Source organism: Terrapene carolina, unplaced genomic scaffold (genome assembly GCF_002925995.2).
Source record: "Terrapene carolina triunguis isolate 2854851 unplaced genomic scaffold, T_m_triunguis-2.0 Scaffold67, whole genome shotgun sequence".
In the NCBI taxonomy this organism is placed as follows: domain Eukaryota; kingdom Metazoa; phylum Chordata; order Testudines; family Emydidae; genus Terrapene; species Terrapene triunguis.
Window position 1 is genome coordinate 30,159,764 of NW_020664418.1, and position 22,917 is coordinate 30,182,680.

The window sequence follows — 22,917 nt, forward strand, 5'->3', positions numbered from 1 at the left end:
CTTCCTGCTAAAAACCCACAATCCCCAGGGCATCTCCGGACTTCATGCAATTTTTGAACCGGTTTTATCAGCACAAAAGTCCATATTTGTATAGATATAACAGGTGATATGAAACAAGCTTATACTACTATTTAAGTTTTAATTCTGCATATTCTGAAACTGCCAGTACAGACTGTTCCTCTGACAGTCTTCCCATTGGACTCTATCACAAGACTCTGGAAGTCAACACTCTCATCTACTTTTTAAGATAAGGAGGCAGGGATTTGAGCTAAATGGAAGAAAGGTCAGCAGAGGTTTGTGAGATGGTGCAGCTTTGCAGGGATGAGTGTACATTTCTCTGTCTAGTAAGTTCAGAAAGTGTGCTTTAATAAAGTTTTTAAATGAAGGTGTCAAACATTGGCTTCTGCTGGATATATTTTTGTTAGTAGGTCTTAAGAGCAAAGCTAGAAATTGTACCCATGTGCAGGAGCAGTGGAAGCACCATAAAAGGGAGGGGAGGGCCCACAGGTGCCCAAACCATGGCTCCGCCCCCGCCCTGCCCCTTCCCCTCTACCTGCTCTGCCTCTCCCCTGACGCCCCATCCCTGGGCTGCCCTTCCCCCGTCACTCGCCCTTATGGCCGGTAAAAAGTGGGGGGGTCATAGCCTCCTGATCCCCCTGTTTCAGTGCCCCTGCCTGTGTGTGATCAACCTTTGGTTAGTTTATCATTTAAGTCACAGTTTCTCAAACTTACATAGTTTAGCCCACTTCTTAACAGAGCTGGTTTTATGGCGCATTCATGAATGCATAACATCCCTGTGGCAACTACAGCAAACGTTGCCATGGAAAGTAACATAAGGAATGGATGTTTAGCTGCCTTTAATGCAGTAAGTGTTGTGATTCCTGCTCCCACACCCCTGACTCCCAAGCTTTGGCTCTTCATTTCATCTCCCCTTCTGCTTCTCATAGCTAGAGGCAGAGGAGGGGGGGGGGGTCCAGCACCAGGTGACCAGCTACCTTTCCTGGAAGATCCCCTGGAAGTGCTTTGTGGACCACAGTCTAGGAACCCCTGGTTTAAGAGAAGGCAAATGTCAGAGAGGAAGGAATAAGATGGTTTTGTGTCTCTCAGGATGAAATTCACTCTAGCAGAGGGCCTGCTGAAGACCCTCTATGCCTCCTGTACCTCACTTGAGCCCTTTAGGGTAACCTGCAATAATAGTGGGGGAGGAATAGAAAAGTAGAGAAATTTTTGTGAAAAACAAAATCTGTTCTTATAAATTAAAATGTGCCTGGTTGGTCTAATAAAAAAACAAAAACAAAAATTAAGAGGTCAGAGAGTGAGGACTACTGCACGTACCCTTTACTTGCAGCCGCAGGCTTCTTCCTTACTCTTCAGCACTTGCTGAGGCAGCAGGGAACAGTTTTTAAAGCAGTTCTAACATTGTTAGGCCCAGTCCAATCCATCTGGCTTAAGTGCTAGAAGCAGTTTTGGGTGTGAACCAGGTAAAGGCCATGTGTAGACGGAGCCTTTGTAAGAATATTTCCAACAAACCTCGTCTAGCTAAAACCAGTAATCATGTCTGTTCACATATACACTGCACATAAAGCAGCTTAATTTTTTTTCAGGTAATGAGCAAATACTTCAAGACGATTTAGTGTGTTGTTCAGTTACTTCAAGGATAAGACCTCTGTGTCTTAGGAAACAATGATCTAACTAGAGGACCACTGCCAAGAGAGCTTTGGGGATATTTTTCTCTTTACACACACACACACACACACACACACTAACACAAGCACTTTTAAAAAGACACATCTGCACATCAGCCCACAAGGGCTATGAAAACCATTTCTTTGACTATCTGGGAACATTCCATTTTTTAAAGTTTTGATCACATGACGAAATATGACAAACTTTGCTTATTTGGAAACCACAGGATACTTCAGTATTTAATAAACAACATGATATAAAAAAAGGCAGATTATACAAATGGTTAGTATTTGAACACCACTGAAATAGTTATTTATCTTTATCAATCTATTTTGTTTGCTTCCTACTGTTGCATTTAATATCAGTTGTAACCCAAACTTTCCAGGCTACAGAATATACTTCGACTTCCCCAAGCCTTCTAATCTCATTTTATGTACTATGATTCTATGCATGATGGCAACTAGTCTAGGTTTCAACAGACATGCTATACTTCCTCTGGCTTTTAAAAAATACAGTAGTGTATTGATCAGTACTAACATGTGTCTGCCATATTAAAGCAGTTTATACCATTGTTACCATTTGTGCAATCATTAAAGGCCAATCCTGCAAGGCGCCGAACACCATCAACTCATTGAACTTAGTGGTAATTGACAATAAACTGCACTTCAAGAAGACTGGGATCCAAATCAATTTCATTGTATACTAATCCTGGGACCAAAGACAACTGAATAGTATTTACTCTCTGCCCTAATGAGTCCTTGCAGAACAAACAAAAATAAGGGCAATAACACTGAACATATCTTCATGCCCTTCAAGACTAAATATTTCATCAAATCAACATTCAAGACTGATTCCACCATTTTCCTTTATTTCCATAATGGAGAAAAGCTTTGGCTCGTCAACCCTCTCTTGTACTCATCTTTTGAACACAAATTAATGCCAGCTTCATAAAATACAGGTGACAAATCTCTTCCTGACAGAGCCATGGGGCATTCAGAAACAATATTTACTACTTATTCTTCATTAGAATAAAATTCTGAAAGGCACTTATGTAGTTTTTCAATTCACAACTATATAAACCCATTTTCTCATGCTAGCTTTCATGTAAAGGTGTCTTGCTGTACAACACCACTTAACCAAGTGTCAGTTTGTTAAACTTTCACCTCCTCGTAAACTCAAAGAATCTTTAGGCATGTAACTTCACCTCACCTCACCACTGTCCCCCACCATCCCTCTTTAATCTATCATTTCACATAATAATTCCCTAAAATTTCCTTTAAAGACCAGCCATTTGTCTGAAAGACAAAATTGGGTATAATTGCAATTGATTTTCCTGCAGAATAATTCTTGATGCTAAAAAGGCCAACAGTTACTTTACATCAACTTAAGCCAAGTGACCGGGATCAATCCAGATAAATAATACATACCGTTAGAGTTTTTAGTCCAACCTGTTTACTGTTATGTTAAAACAGAAACAATGTTTTATGACCAGCCAATCCATGAGGTGAAGAAGCCATAGTAAGAATGCAGTGTGCGGGGAGGTGATGGGAGGGAAGGACTAGAAAAGTGTAAAGCTTTGAGATGCAAAGCCTAATTTACTTAATATTTAGCTAATATTTTGTAAGACCATAGCACCTTCCACATGATTTCAGAGGGGATACAAGCATTAATAAATTCATCTTCACATCACCCCATGAGGTAAGCAAGTATCACATTTCACAGTTAGGGAAGCAGGCAATGAGAGGTTAAGTGACTTGCCCAAAAGACACACTGGTTTCACAGCCTGGGTTTTGTTCCTGATCTCCTCACTCCCAGCCTTGTGCTTTTGCCAAAAGACCCTTTTTGCAGGGAGACACAGACCCGAGACACACAGCTCCTTGTTCTGAAGTTACTGCAGCTTTTTAAAGTGACACTTCATGGAAGAAAAATGTGTTACATCAATCTTTTGCCTGAATTATTTCTTCAGGCAACAATGGCTTATTGTATGTTTCAAAACTTAATCAGAACAGTATGTGACGTTCAAGTTCTTAAAACTGGTTGAAAACAAAGTTGGTTTTTTTAGAAGGGGTGGGTGTTTGATAGTATGCTCTTAGAAACAAAGCCAAGCACTGGAAAGAGTATACTGTACTCATTTTACATATGATTTGTTATGCTTCACACTTCTATAGTCCTGTTTCTCCCATTACCTCAAAGTGCTTTACAATACGATTTCAAGCTAATCAAGTTTCACAAGACAGTGAGTAACTAAAGGTCCTAAGATGTAGAGGAATCATGACGCTAGTGACATGTAACAACCCTAGGGTTAATCATGCAGTTGTTTAACAGTGCACGTCAACCCTAAATTATTTCAGACACAAGTGAAGGAGGACACCATATTCAATTCAAACAGCAGGGGAATTTAGGCAGGAAAAGTGTAAGTTACCAGAGTCTGTGCATGGCCAGGACATTGCATTTAACATCTCCCATCATGTACTACTTGAATAATCTCAAGTGCTCAGCAGGGCCGGCTCTAGGATTTTTGCCGCCCAAAGCAAAAACAATTTTGGCCGCCCCCCCCACCCCGTTTTTTAATTACCCCACCCCCGGCCCCGCCTCAACTCCGCCCCTTCCCTGCCTCCTCCCCCCAGGCTCTCAAGCCTAGGAGGGAGGGGGAGCAGCGGCGCGCGAAACGGCTGTTTTGCGCGCCGCGGCTGCTCGGGATCTCCCCCTCCCTCCCAGGTTTAAGAGCCTGGGAGGGAGAGGGAGACTCCGAGTGGCAGCGGGCCGCTCGGGATCTCTCCCTCCCTCCCAGGTTTGAGAGCCTGGGAGGGAGGGGGAGACCCAGAGCGGCCACGGCGCGCGAAACAGCTGATTCGCGCGCCGCTGCTCCCCCTCCCTCCCAGGCTTGGGAGCCTGGGAGGGAGGGCGAGTAGCGGCACACGAGCGGCAGCGGAGGTGAGCTAGGGCGGCCAGGGCACATTTTTAGGGGCAGCATTCTGGCGCCGGCCATGCCGCCCCTAAAAATGTGCCGCCCCAAGCACCAGCTTGTTTTGCTGGTGCCTAGAGCCGGCCCTGATGCTCAGGACCACCACAGAAGCCCCTAACATCATGCTGAACATCAGTTCAGAACTGACTCAAGATTGGTTCACCAATACCATTTCATTGAGTGCACACACGTTCCCTGTCCAGTCCTGCTTAGCCTACAAGATCCACTAGGATTACAGCACAAGGTGGGATCATTAAAATAAGCATCCCATAGAAAATAGGCTTTTTGTAAAGCTTCCTATGATCAAGATAGCTTATTGGCGAAGGTAAAGGAGATTTATATAAAATAGGATAGATGTGGTTTGTATTTTTGGGAGGAGAGAGAACTGGGTAGACTTCCCACCTAATTAAGTAAAAATTTAAAGAGTTAGACATAAGACTCAGACCGGTTTCTATTCTATTGCATTTGGTAGTAAAGTCTCTGTCCCAACAAAACAGCACATAGGGAAGGAGAAGCAGCCCAGATCAGAATTTATTCTAGCTAGTTTAGATGCCTGGTAAAAATATAAGCATGAACTCACATTAGACAAGAATGGTTTGTCACAAGATGAGTGGGAAACATTGTCAAGCTAGGTTAACTGAACCCCAAAGCAAGATTCCCATTCCTCACCACCCCACATCTCATTTCCATTTATTCAGATTGAGTTCACTGAAGTTTTAAGTTTGTCTGTTACTCTGAGGGCTTGTCTACACTTACAGTGCACATAATGAAGACAGGAGAGCTGTCCACACAGGGAATTAGGCTGATACAACTACGTGGCTCAGGGGTATGGATTTTTCCACCCCCCAAGCAATGTAGTTATACTGACATAAATTAGGAGGCCAAGCCTGAGGGCTTGTCTACACTGGCAATTAACAGCGCTGCAACTTTCTCACTCAGGGAGGTGAAAAAACACCCCCGAGCGCAGCAAGTTGCAGCGCTCTAAAGCGCCAGTGTAAACAGTGCCCCAGCGCTGGGAGCCGCACCTAATTTTTTTAGAGCGCTGGGAAAGCTCTCTCCCAGAGCTGCGCCATGACCACACAAGGCATGTTAAAGCACTGCCGTGGCAGCGCTTTGGCGTTGCCAGTGTAGACTAGCCCTGAGATACCTAGGGATGAAAAGCACTAAGAGCAAGTGTGAAGTACTATGCTGTTTATGTGTCTATTGTTTGTAGCTAGGTCAGACCTGTTAATTCAGAAATGCAGTCACTACTTCCCATTCATGGCCTTTTTGGCATCTATAATAGAAGAGATAGTACTAAAACCAAAACAAATCATGGCATGACACTAAAACAATCAAATTATTTCCCTGGGTAAAAGGTAAATGAATGAATTGGACTGAACTGTATTAGTGGAGCTTAGAACAAAAAGCTATGAATAAATTAAAAGCACGCTCAGGCTCTGTGTAGGCCTATCCTCTATCACACAATTTTTATATTGAATGTCATTTCTCTAGCTTCTCCTGAACTAGTGAGATAATTTTAAAAAATTATTTTTATTTCTGAAACAAGAAGCACCTGACACTATAGGCATGTCTAACAAATACTTACAAAAAAGTCAAAAGCAGCAACCTCTAGCATACAAAATAATCCAGACACAAAAATAAACTAAATTCCCTACTTTCCCTAACAATTGCCCACACAACAATAAAAAGTTCAGACTAAGCACAGAATGGCAAGGCACGAGTTGTTAGTTTGATTTACATCACTATTCTCTATCAAAGTGAGTCCTGGAAAGTTATAATGGAAATTCCTCAGAATGATGAATATGTGCTGAAGTTCTCTGATCAGGTTTTATTGTTAAAGAGAGGAACTTTAGAAAGTGAAAGAAAGTTTATATTCAACCCAAAAAGTACAGTAAATCCCTTTTTCTAAACCCAGGAGTCTCAAATACTGAATACCTTCACTGACTTTATTCTATGATTCTACAGCACACAGGATGTAACCTTATGCAATATAATGGGTCAAACTTAGTGTAGGGCTAGAGTGCCCCTGAGGGGCTTGATTTTTTAGAGGTTTCAGAACTTTCTGAAGATCAGATCCCCTTAAAGTCTCAGGCTGTGCACCCAAAAATTAAAGTATCCAAAGTCAGTCAACTTTTCGCAAATCTTAATCTAATTGTGGCAGCCAGCTAAGGTTGAGTTTTGACAGTCAGCATCACTCTCCCACGCAAGAATAAAAAAAAACCTAAATCCAATGAAAGGTGATTTTTTTTTTTTTGGCCCTATCATAAAACCAGAGCCGGAGGGTGGGGGGCTGGAGAAAGGAGTAATGAAGAATTATGCTAAGATGTGCACGAAATTCCTCACTACTATACACTGCAAAAGTTCTGTTTTCATAGCTCTCATTTGAAGAGTGCCTAGTTTAGCTTTTTACAATACTTTTAATATATTATTTACATTTACTCCTTTTTTAAATTAAACTTATCTTTGCCTTTAGTACTGAAGGAAAAAGATAGGGAACGTTATTAAATAAGAACCCTCTTTTTAGGAGAGAAGGGATCTTTAATGGCTACGCTGGCATAACACTGCTATATCTCAACAGCTTGTTGCCATTAGTAATACTTCATTACATAAAGGAAGTGACATTTGATCTTTATTCACTATGATTTATACTACAGCTGGATCCTTCTATTTTCCAGAATTAATGACCATGGCTTTGGTCTACAAAGCTGATAACAAGAAAGCCGGAGGAACTTTAGAAGGCATTCCCCTAGCTGAGTGAAACCATATTAAAAACATCTTCTCCTTTTCCAGGCCGGCAAGAGCTGGGAAATCTGAGGCAGCAGAGTTATCAGGCTGGGTGGTAAGTGGAGTAAAGAGAATCAAGCATTACTTTTATTACTCTCTTAGATCCTTCCAGCCAATCTAAGGACTGCTTCCACGAGGACCAAAGAGAGCCATGTCTAACCTTTCTTGGCTAGACTAGAAACAAGGCCTTTAAGGTGAGGAAATCCAGAGGACTTCTCTCTCAGTCACCTTTTACCCTTAAGCTGTTTACACTATATGCTGGGAAATCTGACCAAGCTTAGAAACACAGAACAAGAGAGGTTAAATAGCATATTAAAGAGCCAAATACAAGCCAGAAGAAGCAGAAGAGGTTGTGGTTGTTGTAGTTGTAAGCATTATATATGAAAATATTCACCCAAACTTCTGCATCTAATTGCTATGCGCAATCAATAATTGCATATGCAAATTAAGCAGGCTAACGTACACAAAAGTCTGAAAATCCAGAACCAGGTGTTCTTTCATCAATAGATAAACTAGAATCTAGTGTTTTGCACCAATGTGTACAAGGTACAGTTGAAAAGCAGAGCCTGAAGACACCAAATAGTAAGAAGACGGGAACTTTTTTCCTCCCATAAAAGGAAAATATTGAATTCATTGAAGTCCATTGATTCCTTCCAACATAATCATAATTTATAATGGGGTGAATGAGGACAGATTGACAGGCTCAATTTTAAATCTGGGTCAGGGAAGAAACTGTTCCATAAGGACAGAACCACAGAGCTGTTAACCAAAATCTTGTTTTAAAAAAAATAAATCTTAATTATTTCAGTTCCAGAGGCTTTATGAGTTAGTAGCATTTCTGAATATACTTTCACATTAGCCATTATGTTTTTTCTACACTTACATTTGTTTGACAATAGTGATTTGTAGCCAAGCTTTAGAAGTGTCAGAAACACTTGAAGACTTACTTTGATTCTAAATCATACTCCAGGACAAGGACACTTGGACATTTTCTTAAATTATTGGGAAGCAGAGTTGATGTATAGTGAAATTTTCTTCACTATCTCCAAGTGCTATATCCTATTTGAGCTGTACACACATAATTATGCCAATAGGAATTGTTAGATACCAGAATCAACTCTGAGCATGTGTATGCATATATATAATCATATACACTCTTATTATACACACTCCAGATACGTGTTTTCATCTTCAACATTTTCTTTGGGGTGAAAGCATGTCTTCTGTGTTGTGTCTTTTTTTAAAGCATTCCCAATAAAATTCCAACCCAACACACTTTCCTAAAATGCAGAGTAACAGCAAGCATTAAACATATTTTTAAACCAGAAACCTGAATCACTAATAAAGCACAAATGAGACATGAAGCTTCTCATAATATAATGTCATGGGTAACAAATTTAAATGTGCTCTGGGCCATTTTTCTCCTAGGAATCCTACCATCTCATCTGGGGTTGGCAGGCAATAATGCCTTTTGCTGTACTGGGCCCCAAGCTGTAGAAAAGCTTTGCCTTTTAAATCAGTCACAGCCATCCCTCATTTTTATTACTATCCAATCTCTTCAATGCCAAGTGGCTTTTAATAAGACCACTACTCCTATTTACAGCCTTTCTTCTCTTTCCCCACCACCATGTTGGACCCCTCTACTTCTTCTCCAGTTTTATAAGGGTGGCTTTATTTGTAATATATACAGTTTGTTTTATACTCTACAATACATGTATACTTTCAAACCACTATAAAACAATAACTAATGATAATGACACCCTTCTAAGGTTGGTAAGCATTCCTGTTTTAGAGATAGGGGAAGCAGAGAACAGTTCCCAACAGATCAGTGGGAGACCTAGAACCTGAATTCAGGACTTCCTGGCTCCTGACACTGTGCTTAGTCCACTAGATCATGTTGTTTCAATGGAATTTTCTTGATATATTTTAATGTAATATCAAATTATTAATGGAATCATCCATAAGCAATTCTCTGGCGCACTGGTGGTGCAAGCTACAGGAGCATTTCCAACTACTGACAGGGAGAATTACACTTCTAATGAACTGTCTGAGGGGAGTTGCTGGCTATTCCGCCCAAAGAGGGATGTCAAAACAGCCCACGCATCACACCAGTAAAGTGCATTCCTGAATGAGTATCAACATGCTGGCTAAGGACATTCTTACCTTTCTTTTCCCCTGTAAAAGGAACAAATTCTTCCCTGTCTTCCTGTTCCAGTGCATCCTTCTCCAAATAAGCAAGGAGTCCCTCTCTGTCAAAAGCGCCTGAGGCCTTTTTAGTAGTCTGGTCCTTCTGTCGGAAGCCTGCTGGCAAAAGTGCATTCTACAAAACAAAAGAAAGAATCATGACAAAGCTTAAAAAGTCCTGGTATACAAGATGTCAGCTTCAATTCAGTCTTTTTGAAAATCAAATTCATTCTATTCTACTTTTCAGAAAATCTTGAACCTCCCTCCAATATTTTTTTGGAGGCCAGGTCTACATACAATGGATTGCATATTGTGCATTATTAGTGTTTTAAAAAAACCGAAACAGATAAGCTTGAAGAGTACCAGAGCTTCTTAACTCACACAGTAGTTATTTCACATTTCCTTTTCAATATGAATGCCCCCTTCACTTGCATGGGGAGGAGTGAATAAAAACACTCAGCCCATTTGCACATTGGATGCTCAGTCAGGAGGCTATCTACACCTTTCCAAATTCACAAGACAACTGTCTATTCTAGCCAACTCAGTCAGCAACCAACAACATGGGGAAGCACTTTGTGCAGAACACTTCATCTTACTCAAGGTCTTCTGCAACTGCTAGTATAATGTGAATTAAAGGATAAAGTCATAGAAAAAATGGAGGAAGAAATGTGGATAGAAAAGAGGGAGCAGTACATAAGAAAGGGGGGGAAGATTTCTGATGGTCTTTTTAAAAAATGGATTTTGACAGTTTTCACACAGTTAAAAATTATGCATGTCACCAACATGAGAAGTAAGCAACCATACGTAACTTAGGGTACGTCTACACTACAAGATTAATTCGAATTTAGATAATTCGAATTTGGGAAACAGATTGTATAAATTCGATTGTGCGCGGCCACACTAAGCACATTAATTCGGTTTTTAACCACATTAATTCGGTGGTGTGCGGCCACACTACCCCATTAATTTTAACCACAGTAATTCGGTGGTGTGCGGCCACACTACCCCTAATTCGAATTTACAAAATCGATTTTGGTGCTACTCCGCTCGTCGGGGTGGAGTACAGAAATCGATTTTAAGTGCCCTTTAATTCGAAGTAACTGGCTCCGTTGTGTGGACGGGTTAAGGATTAATTCGGATTAACGCAGCTAAATCCAAATTAAAGTCGTAGTGTAGACCAGCACTAATAGTATCCCACAAGAATACTCTGCTACAGATCAAGTTATTCAGCACTGAATAATGTATTACAATACAACTGACAATGTCACAAGTCTACAGAGATTATATCAAATTTAAGTCTAAATTGACAGCTGGGACTAGAACCCAAATCTAGCTAAAGAACAGGGAGGAGGAGGAAGTCCACCCTTCCCCTCGTCATACTACATTAGTACATGCTACAGAGAAGGCCACCAGGGGTAAAAAAGGAGGGTGATCAATACATGTTGGAAACAGGATAATAAAGCTAGAAACATTTTCAAACAAAAAATTTCCTTCAGGAACAGCACCAACTGTAATTTTTCCTTTCTCTAATTATAAATCATTCCCAAAAAGGTCTTCATGGTCATTTCGCGTTACATTGGTTGTTTTCATGTTGCAAACAGGAAATAAACAGCTTTGAGAGATGAGGTTTTTTTATTTTTTGTATTGTTTCTTTAGCAGATTAGAATACCTGTTCTGTGCATATAAAATGAATTAAAGAGAGCTGCACAAGTTTGTCAGCATAGTTTCTAAACCAGTGCCACCAAAAAAAGCTGTTTGCTGCCCAATTCCCACCTCAGGATCAAGGTCATCCAGAACAGTTTCCAGTTGTTTCAGTTCTTCTTCTGATAGCTTGTCAAGAATTTCATCTTCATCAAGATCCTTGTACTTGTCCAAATCTTTTCGGAATGGAAGCGTCATGTCTTGAGTAGCAGAAAGTCACTAAGCTTTTCAAACTTCTAATAGAGACTGATTTCTGTTCTTAAATGAAGCTCTAGAAAGAATAAAAAAGGAGCACAATTAAGGACATTTTCTCAAAATCACTGGTTTTCAAGCTTCCAAGCGTACAAGTACATTTCCCCCGGAAAAGTTTTCCCCTCCATGACATGTACACATCAATTTTTGCTGTTCTACAGTGGCACATATCGTAAGTGCCTTCTGTTTTTTATAAAATGCCCATCACCATGCTATCTAAGCACTGCTACGCTCCTAGTAGCAATTTAAAAGAATCTCCAACCCCCCAGACCAAATCACTCTGCATCACGAAAAAGTCAAGTTTTGGCTTATAATGTCGATAGTGCCAATTTTACTTATTCTATTGATATCAATAGGACGCTCAAAGCTACAATATTAAAGGATTGGAAAAAAGCAAAAATAGTTATGAACAGTATTTCTCTAGTCTAAGCCCTCCTATTGCCATTAGTTTTTGCAAGCAACAGACGTCAAAAGTGTTCCGTAGGTAGTTGAGAATTATCTTTTATATTTTTCTTGTTCGAGGTCATATTTACAGCTTGATTAGAAGAGGCACAGTAAAGAGACAAACTAATTAGGTAATAAACAAGGACATGAGTCAGCAATAACAGCAAAGGAAGTTAGCCATCTACTTCTGCTGAGTGAGTTATATACTGATAAGTAACATTTGACTCTCTCAAATTAAAGACGAACACAGTCAAAATGCTTAGCAACTTTTTCTTTATAAGTTTCCTAAATACCAGTAGCCAAATGATCAAGAGATGCCTATTCAATTTTTACTTCCTGGATGCTTGCTGGAGGCCAAATATATAGAGAATCAGGAATTAAGCATTCCCCAGGTCAGCCTTTTTCCTTCCTATAACTTGAAAGAGGCCAATTTACGCCCAGTGACTAAGGATACGTCCAGACTACCCGCCGTATCGGCGGGTAGCGATCGATTTATCGGGGATCGATATATTGCATCTCATTAAGAGACGCGATATATCGATTCCCGAACGCACTCCCCGTCGACTCCGGAACTCCACCGGAGCGAGCGGCGGTAGCAGAGTCGACGGGGGAGCCGTGGCCATCGATCCCGCGCCGTGAGGACCCAAGGTAAATCGATCTAAGATACTTCGACTTCAGCTATGCTATTCACGTAGCTGAAGTTGCGTATCTTAGATCGATCCACCCCCCCCGGTGTAGACCAGCCCTAACATTGCAATATCTCTCACTTCATTTTGACTCAAGTATGCGTTAGTTGTGAATTTAAAAAATCCCATGGACTGATTTAATACAACAAGCCCTACTTCAAAATTAATGTAAAAGGTTTAAATAGAGCAGGTAGTTATAAAAAAGCATCTGCCCAGCACAACAGTTAAAATGTTCAGGAATATACTACATAATCTGACAGTTGAACAAATTGCATACCACAGACAGAATTTATTCTCAAATTCATACACTGAAAACATGAGATTTTTTGAGCAAGCTACAGAACTTTCCATTATAACTAGCAAGAGTTACTTACTACCTCATACAATAAGGAGCTATCGTTTGTTATGAAATATAAACAAATCTTGGGTATGAGATACAGGACTGGTCTACATGACAAAGTTAGGTCAGCTTAACTACATCGCTCAGGGCTGTGAAAATTTCATGCCCTGAGCAATATAAAGCCAACCTAATCCCCAGTGAAGACACTGCTAGGTTGGGTGGGAGCTACTGCCTTTTGCAGAGGTGGATTTACTACAGTGACAGAAGACCCTCTTCCACTACTGTGGGCTTATCTTCACTACGGAGCTAAATTGGCGCTGCAGCGGCATTGATTTAGCAGGTGTACTGAAGACACGCTCAATTGATGGGAGAGCACTCTCCCATCGATTTCTGTACTCCCCCTCAATGAGCGGCAGAAGCAATGTTGGCGGGAGAGCATCTCCCGCCAACATAGCGTAGCGTGGGCCCCGCGGTAAGTAGATCTTAGCTATGTCGGCTTGAGTTATGCTACTAACATATCTCAAATTGCGTAGCTTAGATCGACTGGCAGCTGTAGTGTAGACCAGGCCTGTAGCAAGTGTCTATATTATAGCAGTGCAGCAGCTACATCACTGTAGCATTCTAAAGTAGACATACTCACACATTCTAGTGACCACTTTTTTTAGTGCATTAAGGAATATAAAAGGGGACAGGCTCATTTATTTCCCTCCCTTTAAAAAAAAAAAATTGGATGGCCTGGGAGGTTGCTGTCTTTTGGCCAAATTCTTGGCTCAAGCTGTGCACACACATATATGCAAAACACCACAGCTGAAGGTGGAAGGAGAGAAGGACATTGTACTTGATTTTTCCCAAAAGAGTAAAGTCATGGAGATGTATCCCATAGTAGACTTTGGGAACAGGGCCAAGACTACTGGCCTGACTTGAACCCCACTGCTGCTTCCGGCAGGAATAATCTACTGAGAGGCTGTGCATGCAGCCAGAGTCAACTTGTCAATGTTGGTTTTATTTGTCCAATGCATGCACAAAGTGCCATTGCAGGTGCTTACATAACACTCTGCATTCATTTTTTCATTTCTGCAATTATAGTTGATTCCAGGCCACATGATCTTTGGCAGGTCAAATATGTCATTGTTTCCCCACACACATACCAAACAAAATTAAAAATAAATTAGAAAACACAACCCTATCTCCTGGCTAGTCTACAGCTCTGTTTACTGAATTCCTTCATCTCATTTGTGTACAGTAAGGGAAGTCTCATGGTGATTATTTGATCACTGAATGTGTCACTGTTAGTCAGCATGCTGTTTTGCACTCAGAGACTGAGCAAACAGTGGGAATGTAGGCTAAGATTTCTATGGCGCACACTTCATATACTTTATAGATAAGAGGCTCTCAACCGTTTTCTTTCTGAGGACTCCACAACATGCTATAAAAGCTCCATGGCCCAGCTGTGCCACAACTGTTTTTCTCCATATAAAAGCCAGGGCCGGCATTAAGGAGTAGCAAGCAGAGCAATTGCCCAGGGTCCCATGCTCAGGCTTCGCTTCAGCCCCAGATGGTAGGGCTCAGGGCCCCAGGCTGCAGTCCTGCGCTGCAGGGCTTTGGCTTTCTGCTCTGGGATGTAACGAGTCTAACCCCCTGAAACCTGCTCGCAGCCCCCCATGGGACCCCAGACCCCTGGTTGAGAACCACTGTTATAGATAACAGTCCACAACAGTACTACAAGCAAGTTCTGTTAAGCCAGATTTTCTTTTCAATTTCTCTAACAAGAATGACAGTTTTTGATGTCTGCCAACCTAGAAGAGATTAACAAAGCGTACAGGTACGTACTGCTTCAAATAGTTACAACTATTCACAGGATGATCTCACTATATTAAAACTTAGTATTTTACTAAAGAAAACTATTATCAGTTGTAACACGGTTACTTCTGTGACTGCATGTTTGGTATTACTAGGACATCCAGATGCTGAGCTACTATGACCAAACACAGGCTAAATTCTCAAGAGACTGCAAAAATGTCACAGAATCAGTGTCAGTAAAGTTAAATTAAGTGGCTTCTGCCAGATCTCCCACTAGCTTAAAAGAACAGCCTTGGTCTGACAGTTGGCCGGGGGGGGAAATGTTAGGGGGAGGGATAGCTAAGTGGTTTGAGCATTGGCCTGCTAAACCCAGGGTTGCGAGTTCAGTCCTTGAGGGGGCCACTTAGGGATCTAGGGCAAAATCAGTACTTGGTCCTGCTAGTGAAGGCAGGGGGCTGGACTCGATGACCTTTCAAGGTCCCTTCCAGTTCTAGGAGATAGGATATCTCAAAAAAAAAAAAAAAAAAAAGCACTTGTTTTAATATTCTGTGAAAACACTAGGAAACAGATGGACTAGACAGGGAAATATTTTCATTAATGACTTGGATAATGGAGTGAAGAGTATGCTTATAAAAATCTGCAGATGACACCAAGCTGGGAGAGGTTGCAAGCACTTTGGAAGACAGGATTAGAATTCAAAACAATCAACACAAATCAGTGAACTGGTCTGAATTCAACAAGATGAAATTCAAAAAAGACAAGTGCAAAGTACTTCACTTGGAAAGGCAAAACTCAAATGTACAACTACAAAATGGGGAATAACTGCGGAGGTGGTAGTACTGCTGAAGAGGATCTGGGGGTTATAGTGGATCACAAATTGGGTATGAGTCACCCATGTGACGCAGCTGCGAAAGAGGCTAATGTTCTAGGACAGCGGTTCTCAAAGCTGGGCCGCTGCTTGTGTAGGGAAAGCCCCTGGCGGGCCGGGCCGGTTTGTTTACCTGCTGCGTCCGCAGGTTTGGCCGATTGCGGCTCCCACTGGCCGCAGTTCGCCACTCCAGGCCAATGGGGGCTGCGGGAAGCGGTGTGGGCCAAGGGATGTGCTGGCCGCCCTTCCCGCAGCCCCCATTGGCCTGGAGCGGCGAACCGCGGCCAGTGGAAGCCGCGATCGGCTGGACCTACAGACAGGCAGGTAAACAAACCAGCCCGGCCTGCCAGGGGCTGTCCCTGAACAAGCGGCGGACCGGCTTTGAGAACCACTGTTCTAAGGTGTATTAATAGGAGTGCTGGATGTAAGACACAGGAGGTAACTGTCCCATTCTACTTGGCACTGGTAAGGTACCAGCTGGAATACTGTACCCAATTCTGGGTGCCAAACTTCAGAAAAGGTGTGCACAAACAGGAGAGCAGCAACAATAAAGGGTTTAGAAATTCTGACCTACGAGGAAAGGTTAAAAAACCTGGGAATGTTTAGTCTTGAGAAAAAATGACTGGGGAGCGGGGGGAGAGAACCTGATAACAGTCTTCAAATGCATTAAGGCAGGGGTGGGCAAACTACAGTCCATGGACCACATCCGGCCCATTAGACCATTTATTCCAGCCCTCAGCTCCCACTGGGGAGTGGTATCGGGGGTTTACCCCATTCCAGCATCACCAGCCCCACCCCAGAACCCACACCCTCAGCTGGAGCCCTCACACCTCTCCCCCATACCCCAAACCCCTGTCCCAGACCTAATCCCCCTCCCCGCCCTCTGAACCCCTCGGTCCCAGCCTGGAGCCCTCTCCTGTACCCCAGCCCCACCCCAGAGCCCTCACACACACACCCCGCACCCCAACCTGGAGCCCCTTCGTGCACCCTAAACTCCTCATTTCTGACCCCACTCCAGAGCCTGCACCTCCAGTCGGAGCCCGCACCCCTACTCCCAATTTTGTGAGCATTCATATTTCCATATCCCGATGTAGCCCTCAGGCCAAAAAGTTTGCCCACCCCTGCATTAAGGGCTGTTCTAAAGAGGACTGTGATCAATTGTTTTCCATGTCCACTGAAGGTAGGTCAAGAAGTAATGGGCTTAATCTACTGCAAAGGAGATTTAGGTTATATATTAGGAAAAAATTTCTAATTATAAGGGTAGTTAAACTCTGCAATAGGCTTCCAATGGAGGCTGTGGAGTGTTTTTAAGAGCAGGTTGGACAAACACCTGTCAGGGATGATCTAAGTTTACTTGGTCCTGCCTCAGAGTAGGGGGGTGGACTTGATTTCTTGAGGTCTCTTCCAGCCCTACATTTCTATGAATGTACAGATTTATGTAAGAAGGTGCTTAAAAGTGGTGACTCAAAATTAACAAAGGACACCATCAACTTAAATTCTGTACCTTATAGTCTAGCACAGACTGCTACAGTTGCCATAGCCTTATAGTACACCTCTACCCCGATATAACGCGACCCGATATAACACGAATTCGGATATAACGCGGTAAAGCAGTATTCCGGAGGGGCGGGGCTGCGTACTCCGGCGGATCAAAGCAATTTCGATATAACACGGTTTCACCTATAACGCGGTAAGATTTTTTGGCTCCTGAGGACAGCATTATATCGAGGTAGAGGTGTATTTCTGAAATGTTTTTTTAAGGATTCACAGTATCTGCAGAGTAATTAATGTAACTACAGTGCATCCCACACAATATGTATACAAACTAACTTCTGACTCTAGAACAGAGAAGTTTTTCCCCTTCCTTTTAATTTAAGCCATTCAGTATAGTATCTCAAAGGAAAACATTTCCTGCAGCTAATTACACAGCATTGTCAGCCACTAAGCTGCATACTCTGAGTGCCAAGTTAAGCTGTTTTTCAACTTTGTGAGAGTGTTTGCATTCAAATATCACAAAGCAATTTATAATTTGAAACAATTTGCAATGCTGTCAGTGATTCGAACCTATTAAAAAAATGTCCTGATGTGGCTCAGTAACTAACCCCTTCACCAAAACAATATGATCAACTTCAGTACCATATGCCTTCTTCAACCAGGCTTTGTGCTACTTCTCAAACAACACGGTCTCCCACAACTCCCTTCCACTTACTGTCTTTAGCACTTCCACCTTGAGAAAGTAATCTGGAAGTTACACAAGATAAATATTGGTAATATATTAAGATTCCACTTGCAGTCCACGGACCTCATTTGTCTTGTATATGATGCCATATAGTCACTATATTGATCTCAGAAGCTGTTCTAGCTGGCCTGATGGTTCTATTGATAGCGCATCATAAACCAATCAAGGCTCCCAAGTGATTAGGTCATCTGAGAGGCTACAGGTTTCCAGGGTATGGAAGAAATTTTAAGCTTCCCATCCATTTGCAAAACCTACAGACACCTGTTAGAGAATACAGTGGGAGACCACCAGCCCTACCCACTGCAGACTTAGTGACACAGGTGCAATTGCGGGTGTACAGGATGTGGGATAGAATACGTGGTTTGGGTTTTTTTAAGCTTACTAAAATAAAATCGGAAACTATAACAGAACACTTGAGTAATATCCTGAATCTTCTCCTTAGCAAGTTAAGCGTCCCCTGACACATACTCTTACTTAAAAGAAGTGAGAGTCACCTTTCAAGATTTGGGATGAACCTACCATTTAAAATCATTCTGGGGTTCACTGGGTAAATACCTATGGATCAGTATTAGACTAGTTTTAAAAGTACACTTTTCATTTTTAATAATGAAAGGCATCTTCCAAAAAAGATTACCATGTAACACTGATCGTTGTGACAAGTATATGTACTACTGTAATGTCTAGGAGCCCTAGTCATGAAACAGGACTCCACTGTGTTAGGCGCTGTACAAAAAGAGTCCCTGACCATGACGACTATCTGCAGAATGTGGTCTGCAAAAGAAGATTAAGGTCTATATAAAACATACTCAGCTCCAAAAAGCTGCCAGGGTTTCCAGTACTCTTAGTACAGGGCAAACAGCAGTTCTACGCAGTTATTCCTGCTAAGCTAGAACCCTTCACCTCCCATTAACTATACTAAGGTGCTATAATTTACTGTTAAATTTGGCACTTATTTGCTTTCCATCATTCAATACAAACAACTAGTTTCAAAAATGTGCTTGTGCGCTATTTGATTGACGACAAAATATTGGTGTCACAGATCCATAGGTCCAGTGCTCTGGAACAGTCCCTGGAGAACCCCTTCAGTGTGCCAGGCCCCCTTAGGGTCTCACTCTTTCACTAGGATAAGACACTTGGCTTCACCGCCTTCTTAGACCGAACCTTGGAGCCTTCAGCGCCCCTGCTTCACACCATGAGTTCCCTTCAGCTAATCCACCTGAGAGAGAACTGAACACCCAAAGGAGCAATGCACCCTCAACTTCAGGCACTGCAGTGACTCTCAGCTAGCATCGTAAAAGCAGTAGGGTTTATTAGCTGTCTGGAACACAGCATAGAAAGTCCTTGGTTAGCATACAGAACAGAAAGTTACAGCATGGTCCATCCGGGTCAGCCCAGAGCCGTTCTTTTGTGCTAGTTCAGGAGAGAGTCCTGCTTCCAGCAGCTTACACTTAACAACCCCCAACCGTGTCCCTCCCCAGTCCTTTGTTCTTGTTCCCAGGCAACCATTGTCACATGGGGCTCAGGCCCCAGACAGTAGGCGTGGATCACACCTGTATCTCTGGGTCTCTGCAGAGAGTAAACAATCTTTTCCCGCTACCTAGTTAACAATATAGCATATAGGGGAAACTGAGGCCTTGGCTACACTCGGGAATTCACAGTGCTGTATGTACTCCACCTCTCCGAGGGGAGTAGCTTGCAGCGCTGCGAGTGAGCGTTCAGCGCTGCAGGCTCTGATCACACTGACACTTACAGCGCTGCACTCGCTGCGCTCGGGAGGGGGGGCGTTTTCACACCCCTGAGCGCAGCAAGTTGCAGCGCTGTACAGCGCCAGTGTAGGCAAGGCCTTAGGTACACACAATATTCATGCAAAATATTACAGAAAATTCCCACTCCATCACAGGAGGCAGGAAGAAGTATTTAGATTGTAAGCTCTTTGGGGCGCATAGTGCCCTTTTCTGCAAAGCAGCATCCAATTTAGTACACTAAACAATTCATTTTCACAAAAGCTTTCGCTACAGCCATGTTACTGCCATTGTTATTTGAATTAATCATTCCAAACCACATCTCAAAGTTCCCCTGTCAATCTAGGATCCAGTGTTTTCCACTGATCTAACTTTATAGTTTACAGCTTAAACTTTGCACGTAGAAGTCTGAAAGGTCACTATCCTCAGAGTATATATAACTAAGATACTAGAACAATATAGCTGGACTTGAGGAATTTATTCTCCCATTTGCCAGTCAAATAGAAAACTTTATTAAGGGGGGGGTGCAAGGGAGGGAGGAGGACAAAGCCATGATTTTTTGATAAATTTGACCTTTCATTTAAAAATAGTTTTTAGCAGTCATCACTAAAAGTATTACATTCCAAATATGAATTAATGCAGTGCTGTCCCAGTCTGCATTCAAACAACGCCAATGTCTCCTCTGCTAGTCCTAGGTTTATTAAGCATCAGGAGAGTTAAAACACGAGACTGGTTAGAACACTATGGACAGGAGTGAAAAAAACAGGAATCAGGTCACTCTGCTGCTGCCTGGGAAAATGATGAGCAACAACAGAAATAAAAGCACTGGAGAGAAATATTCTTATGTTATACTGCTTATATTAGCTGAATCATCAATCTCTGAAGGACTGTTCAGCTACTTTCATACATCTCACCTCAACACCTGAATTATTCTGTAAGTGTGTTCTCTTAAAGTGTGGATTGGAACTGAATGCTTAACAAGACCTAATTTTTTTATTTTTCCTTCAAAGACATCCCTGAGAAATTTACCTCCAGTACCTTTAAGGACAGTTTCTCAGGGCCTTAATACTTCTCTAATCATAGTTTTGTGAGGGAGAGTTGAAACTGAAATCTTAAGCTTTACTGAAGTCACTAAAATGGTTTTTTTTTTTTTTTTTTTCAGATTTTAAAATAGAAGTGACATCATAAAAACAAATGGAGCTGTTTTTTGCCAGCAAGCTTACAGAGTTCACTTTACCCTCATTTGTTACTCCAGAGTCTTCTTCCAATCAGCTCCCGGATGAATCTAAATTGGCAGGGAGAGGAGGGTCTACGGGCAGATTTTATCAGCATTCCACCATCAATCAGAGACTGAAACAGTTCCAGCTGCTTAATGGAGCCTAATCTAAAGTTTTCCCCAAAGGAAGTCTTACAATGCCAGCAACTTTAACTCTCAATGTACAAGAATACACGTAACCATTTATGAACCCCACATTCTCTTTAAACAAGACTTAACAACTTATCTTCATTTACCAAAACTAGAAGAAATAAGAAGTCTATTTTAAAGTGACAAAGGCAATATGAATACCACCACATTCTTAGTTTTAGATTCTCATTGTGGGATCCCTCATTAATAGTACTACGCACTACTACTTAGAGCAGTGGTCTCCAACCTTTTTTAGGCACAAGATCACTTTTTGAATTTAAGTGCAACTCAGGATTTACCTCATCCCTTCCCTGAGGCCCTGATCCCCTCCCTCCATCGCTCACCCTCCCCCACCCTCACTCACTTTCACCAGGCTGGGGCAGGTGGTTATGGTGCAGGAAGGGCTGTGGGCTCCAGGCTGGGGCTGAGGGGTTCGGCATGTGGAAGGGGGCTCTGGGCTGAGCCGGGGGCATGGATGCAGGAGGGGGCTCCAGGCTGGGGCAGAGTGTTGAGGAGCAGGAGGGGATTTGGGGTGCTGGCTCCAGGAGGGGGCTCGGGGCGGGGGGCGGGCGGGATGCAGGTTTCCACCAGTTGGTGCTTAGCTCGGACGGCGGCACAGCAGGGCTAAGGCAAGCTCCCTGCCTGCCCCGCCCCACACCGCTCCTAGAAGCGGCCAGCACACCCCTGCAGCCCCTGGGAGGGGTGGGGGAGGAAGGAGGGGATGAGGTGCACATGGCTCTGCCCGCTGCCCCTCTCTGCAGGTACCATCCCCAGAGCTCCCATTGGCCCCAGTTCCCCGTTCCCGGCCAACGGGAGCTGCGAGGGCAGTGCTTGCAGGCAGGAGCAGTGTGCAGAGATGCCTGCCCCTCCCCCAGGACCTCAGGGGTGTGCTGGCTGCTTCCCAGAGCAGCGTGGGGCCCCTGCCTTAGCCCCGCTGGACTTTTAGCAGACAGAGATTGCGATCGACTGGCAGAGGCTCCAGGATCGACCAGTCGATCATGATGTACCAGTTGGTGACCACTGATTTACAGCCATTCAAACCTTGGCATTTCTGCTGAATCATCCAATTAGAGTACCATTTTTGGAGAGTTATGGTAATTTTGTGATAGGGCCACCTACTACTAAGAACTAAGCTGACACCACCAAATCGTTTCATGTGCTTGGCCCCGAAATGGCAATCATTTTCTCTTCATAACCAATCCAGTCCTAAAGAGTTATATATCCATTAGATCAGTGGTCCCCAACCTTTTTGTGGCCAGTAGCACATTCATGTTTTCAGAAGAGTGTGGCGGGCGCCAACAATTTTTCAAGGCTTATTCTGTATTGGTACATTAAATAATACGAAAAACATCATATATAATATTACATAATATACGAATCCAGAGAGAAGCTGCGAGGACAGAGAACACCGGCACCCGCAGCCCCGGAGTACTCTGTCCCCAGCAGGCGCGGGGCCCCGGCTTCTCTCCCCTGCTGGGCATTAGGCGGGCCCCGCGCCTGCCGGGGACAGAGAACACTGGCGCCTGCAGCCCCGGAGTTCTCTGTCCCCGGCAGGTGCGGGGCCGCGGCTTCTCTCCGGCTTAAGCCCCGGCCCCGTGCCTGCCAGGGACCAAGAACACCAGCGCCCACAGCCTGCAGCCCCGGAGTTCTCTATCCCCGTCAGGCACGGGGCCGCAGCTTCTCTCCCCTGCTGGGCACTAGGCGGGCGCACATAAATGCCCCGGCGGGCACCATGGCACCCGCAGGAACCGCACTGGGGACCACTACATTAGATGGATTCCCATCTTGGGTTATACCACTCTAGTTTTTCTACAGTGC

At 43.2% G+C, this 22,917-nt stretch overlaps 1 protein-coding gene across 4 annotated transcripts in view; it reads right to left on the reverse strand.

Moving 5' to 3' along the window:
- The window catches only part of LOC112106480 (tropomodulin-3), a 46,617-nt gene that overhangs the window by 21,339 nt on the left and 2,361 nt on the right, over positions 1 to 22,917 (reverse strand). For all 4 annotated transcript variants that reach the window (XR_002908108.3, XR_002908107.1, XM_029910764.1 and 1 more), the window contains exons 2-3: positions 11,396 to 11,594; positions 9,602 to 9,758 (exon numbers count right to left, since the gene is read on the reverse strand). Coding sequence is in view for 2 of the 4 variants with exons in the window: in XM_029910764.1 (XP_029766624.1) it covers positions 9,602 to 9,758; positions 11,396 to 11,521 (283 nt within the window). In the remaining 2 variants the exon portion in view is untranslated. The remainder of the gene's footprint in view (positions 1 to 9,601; positions 9,759 to 11,395; positions 11,595 to 22,917) is intronic.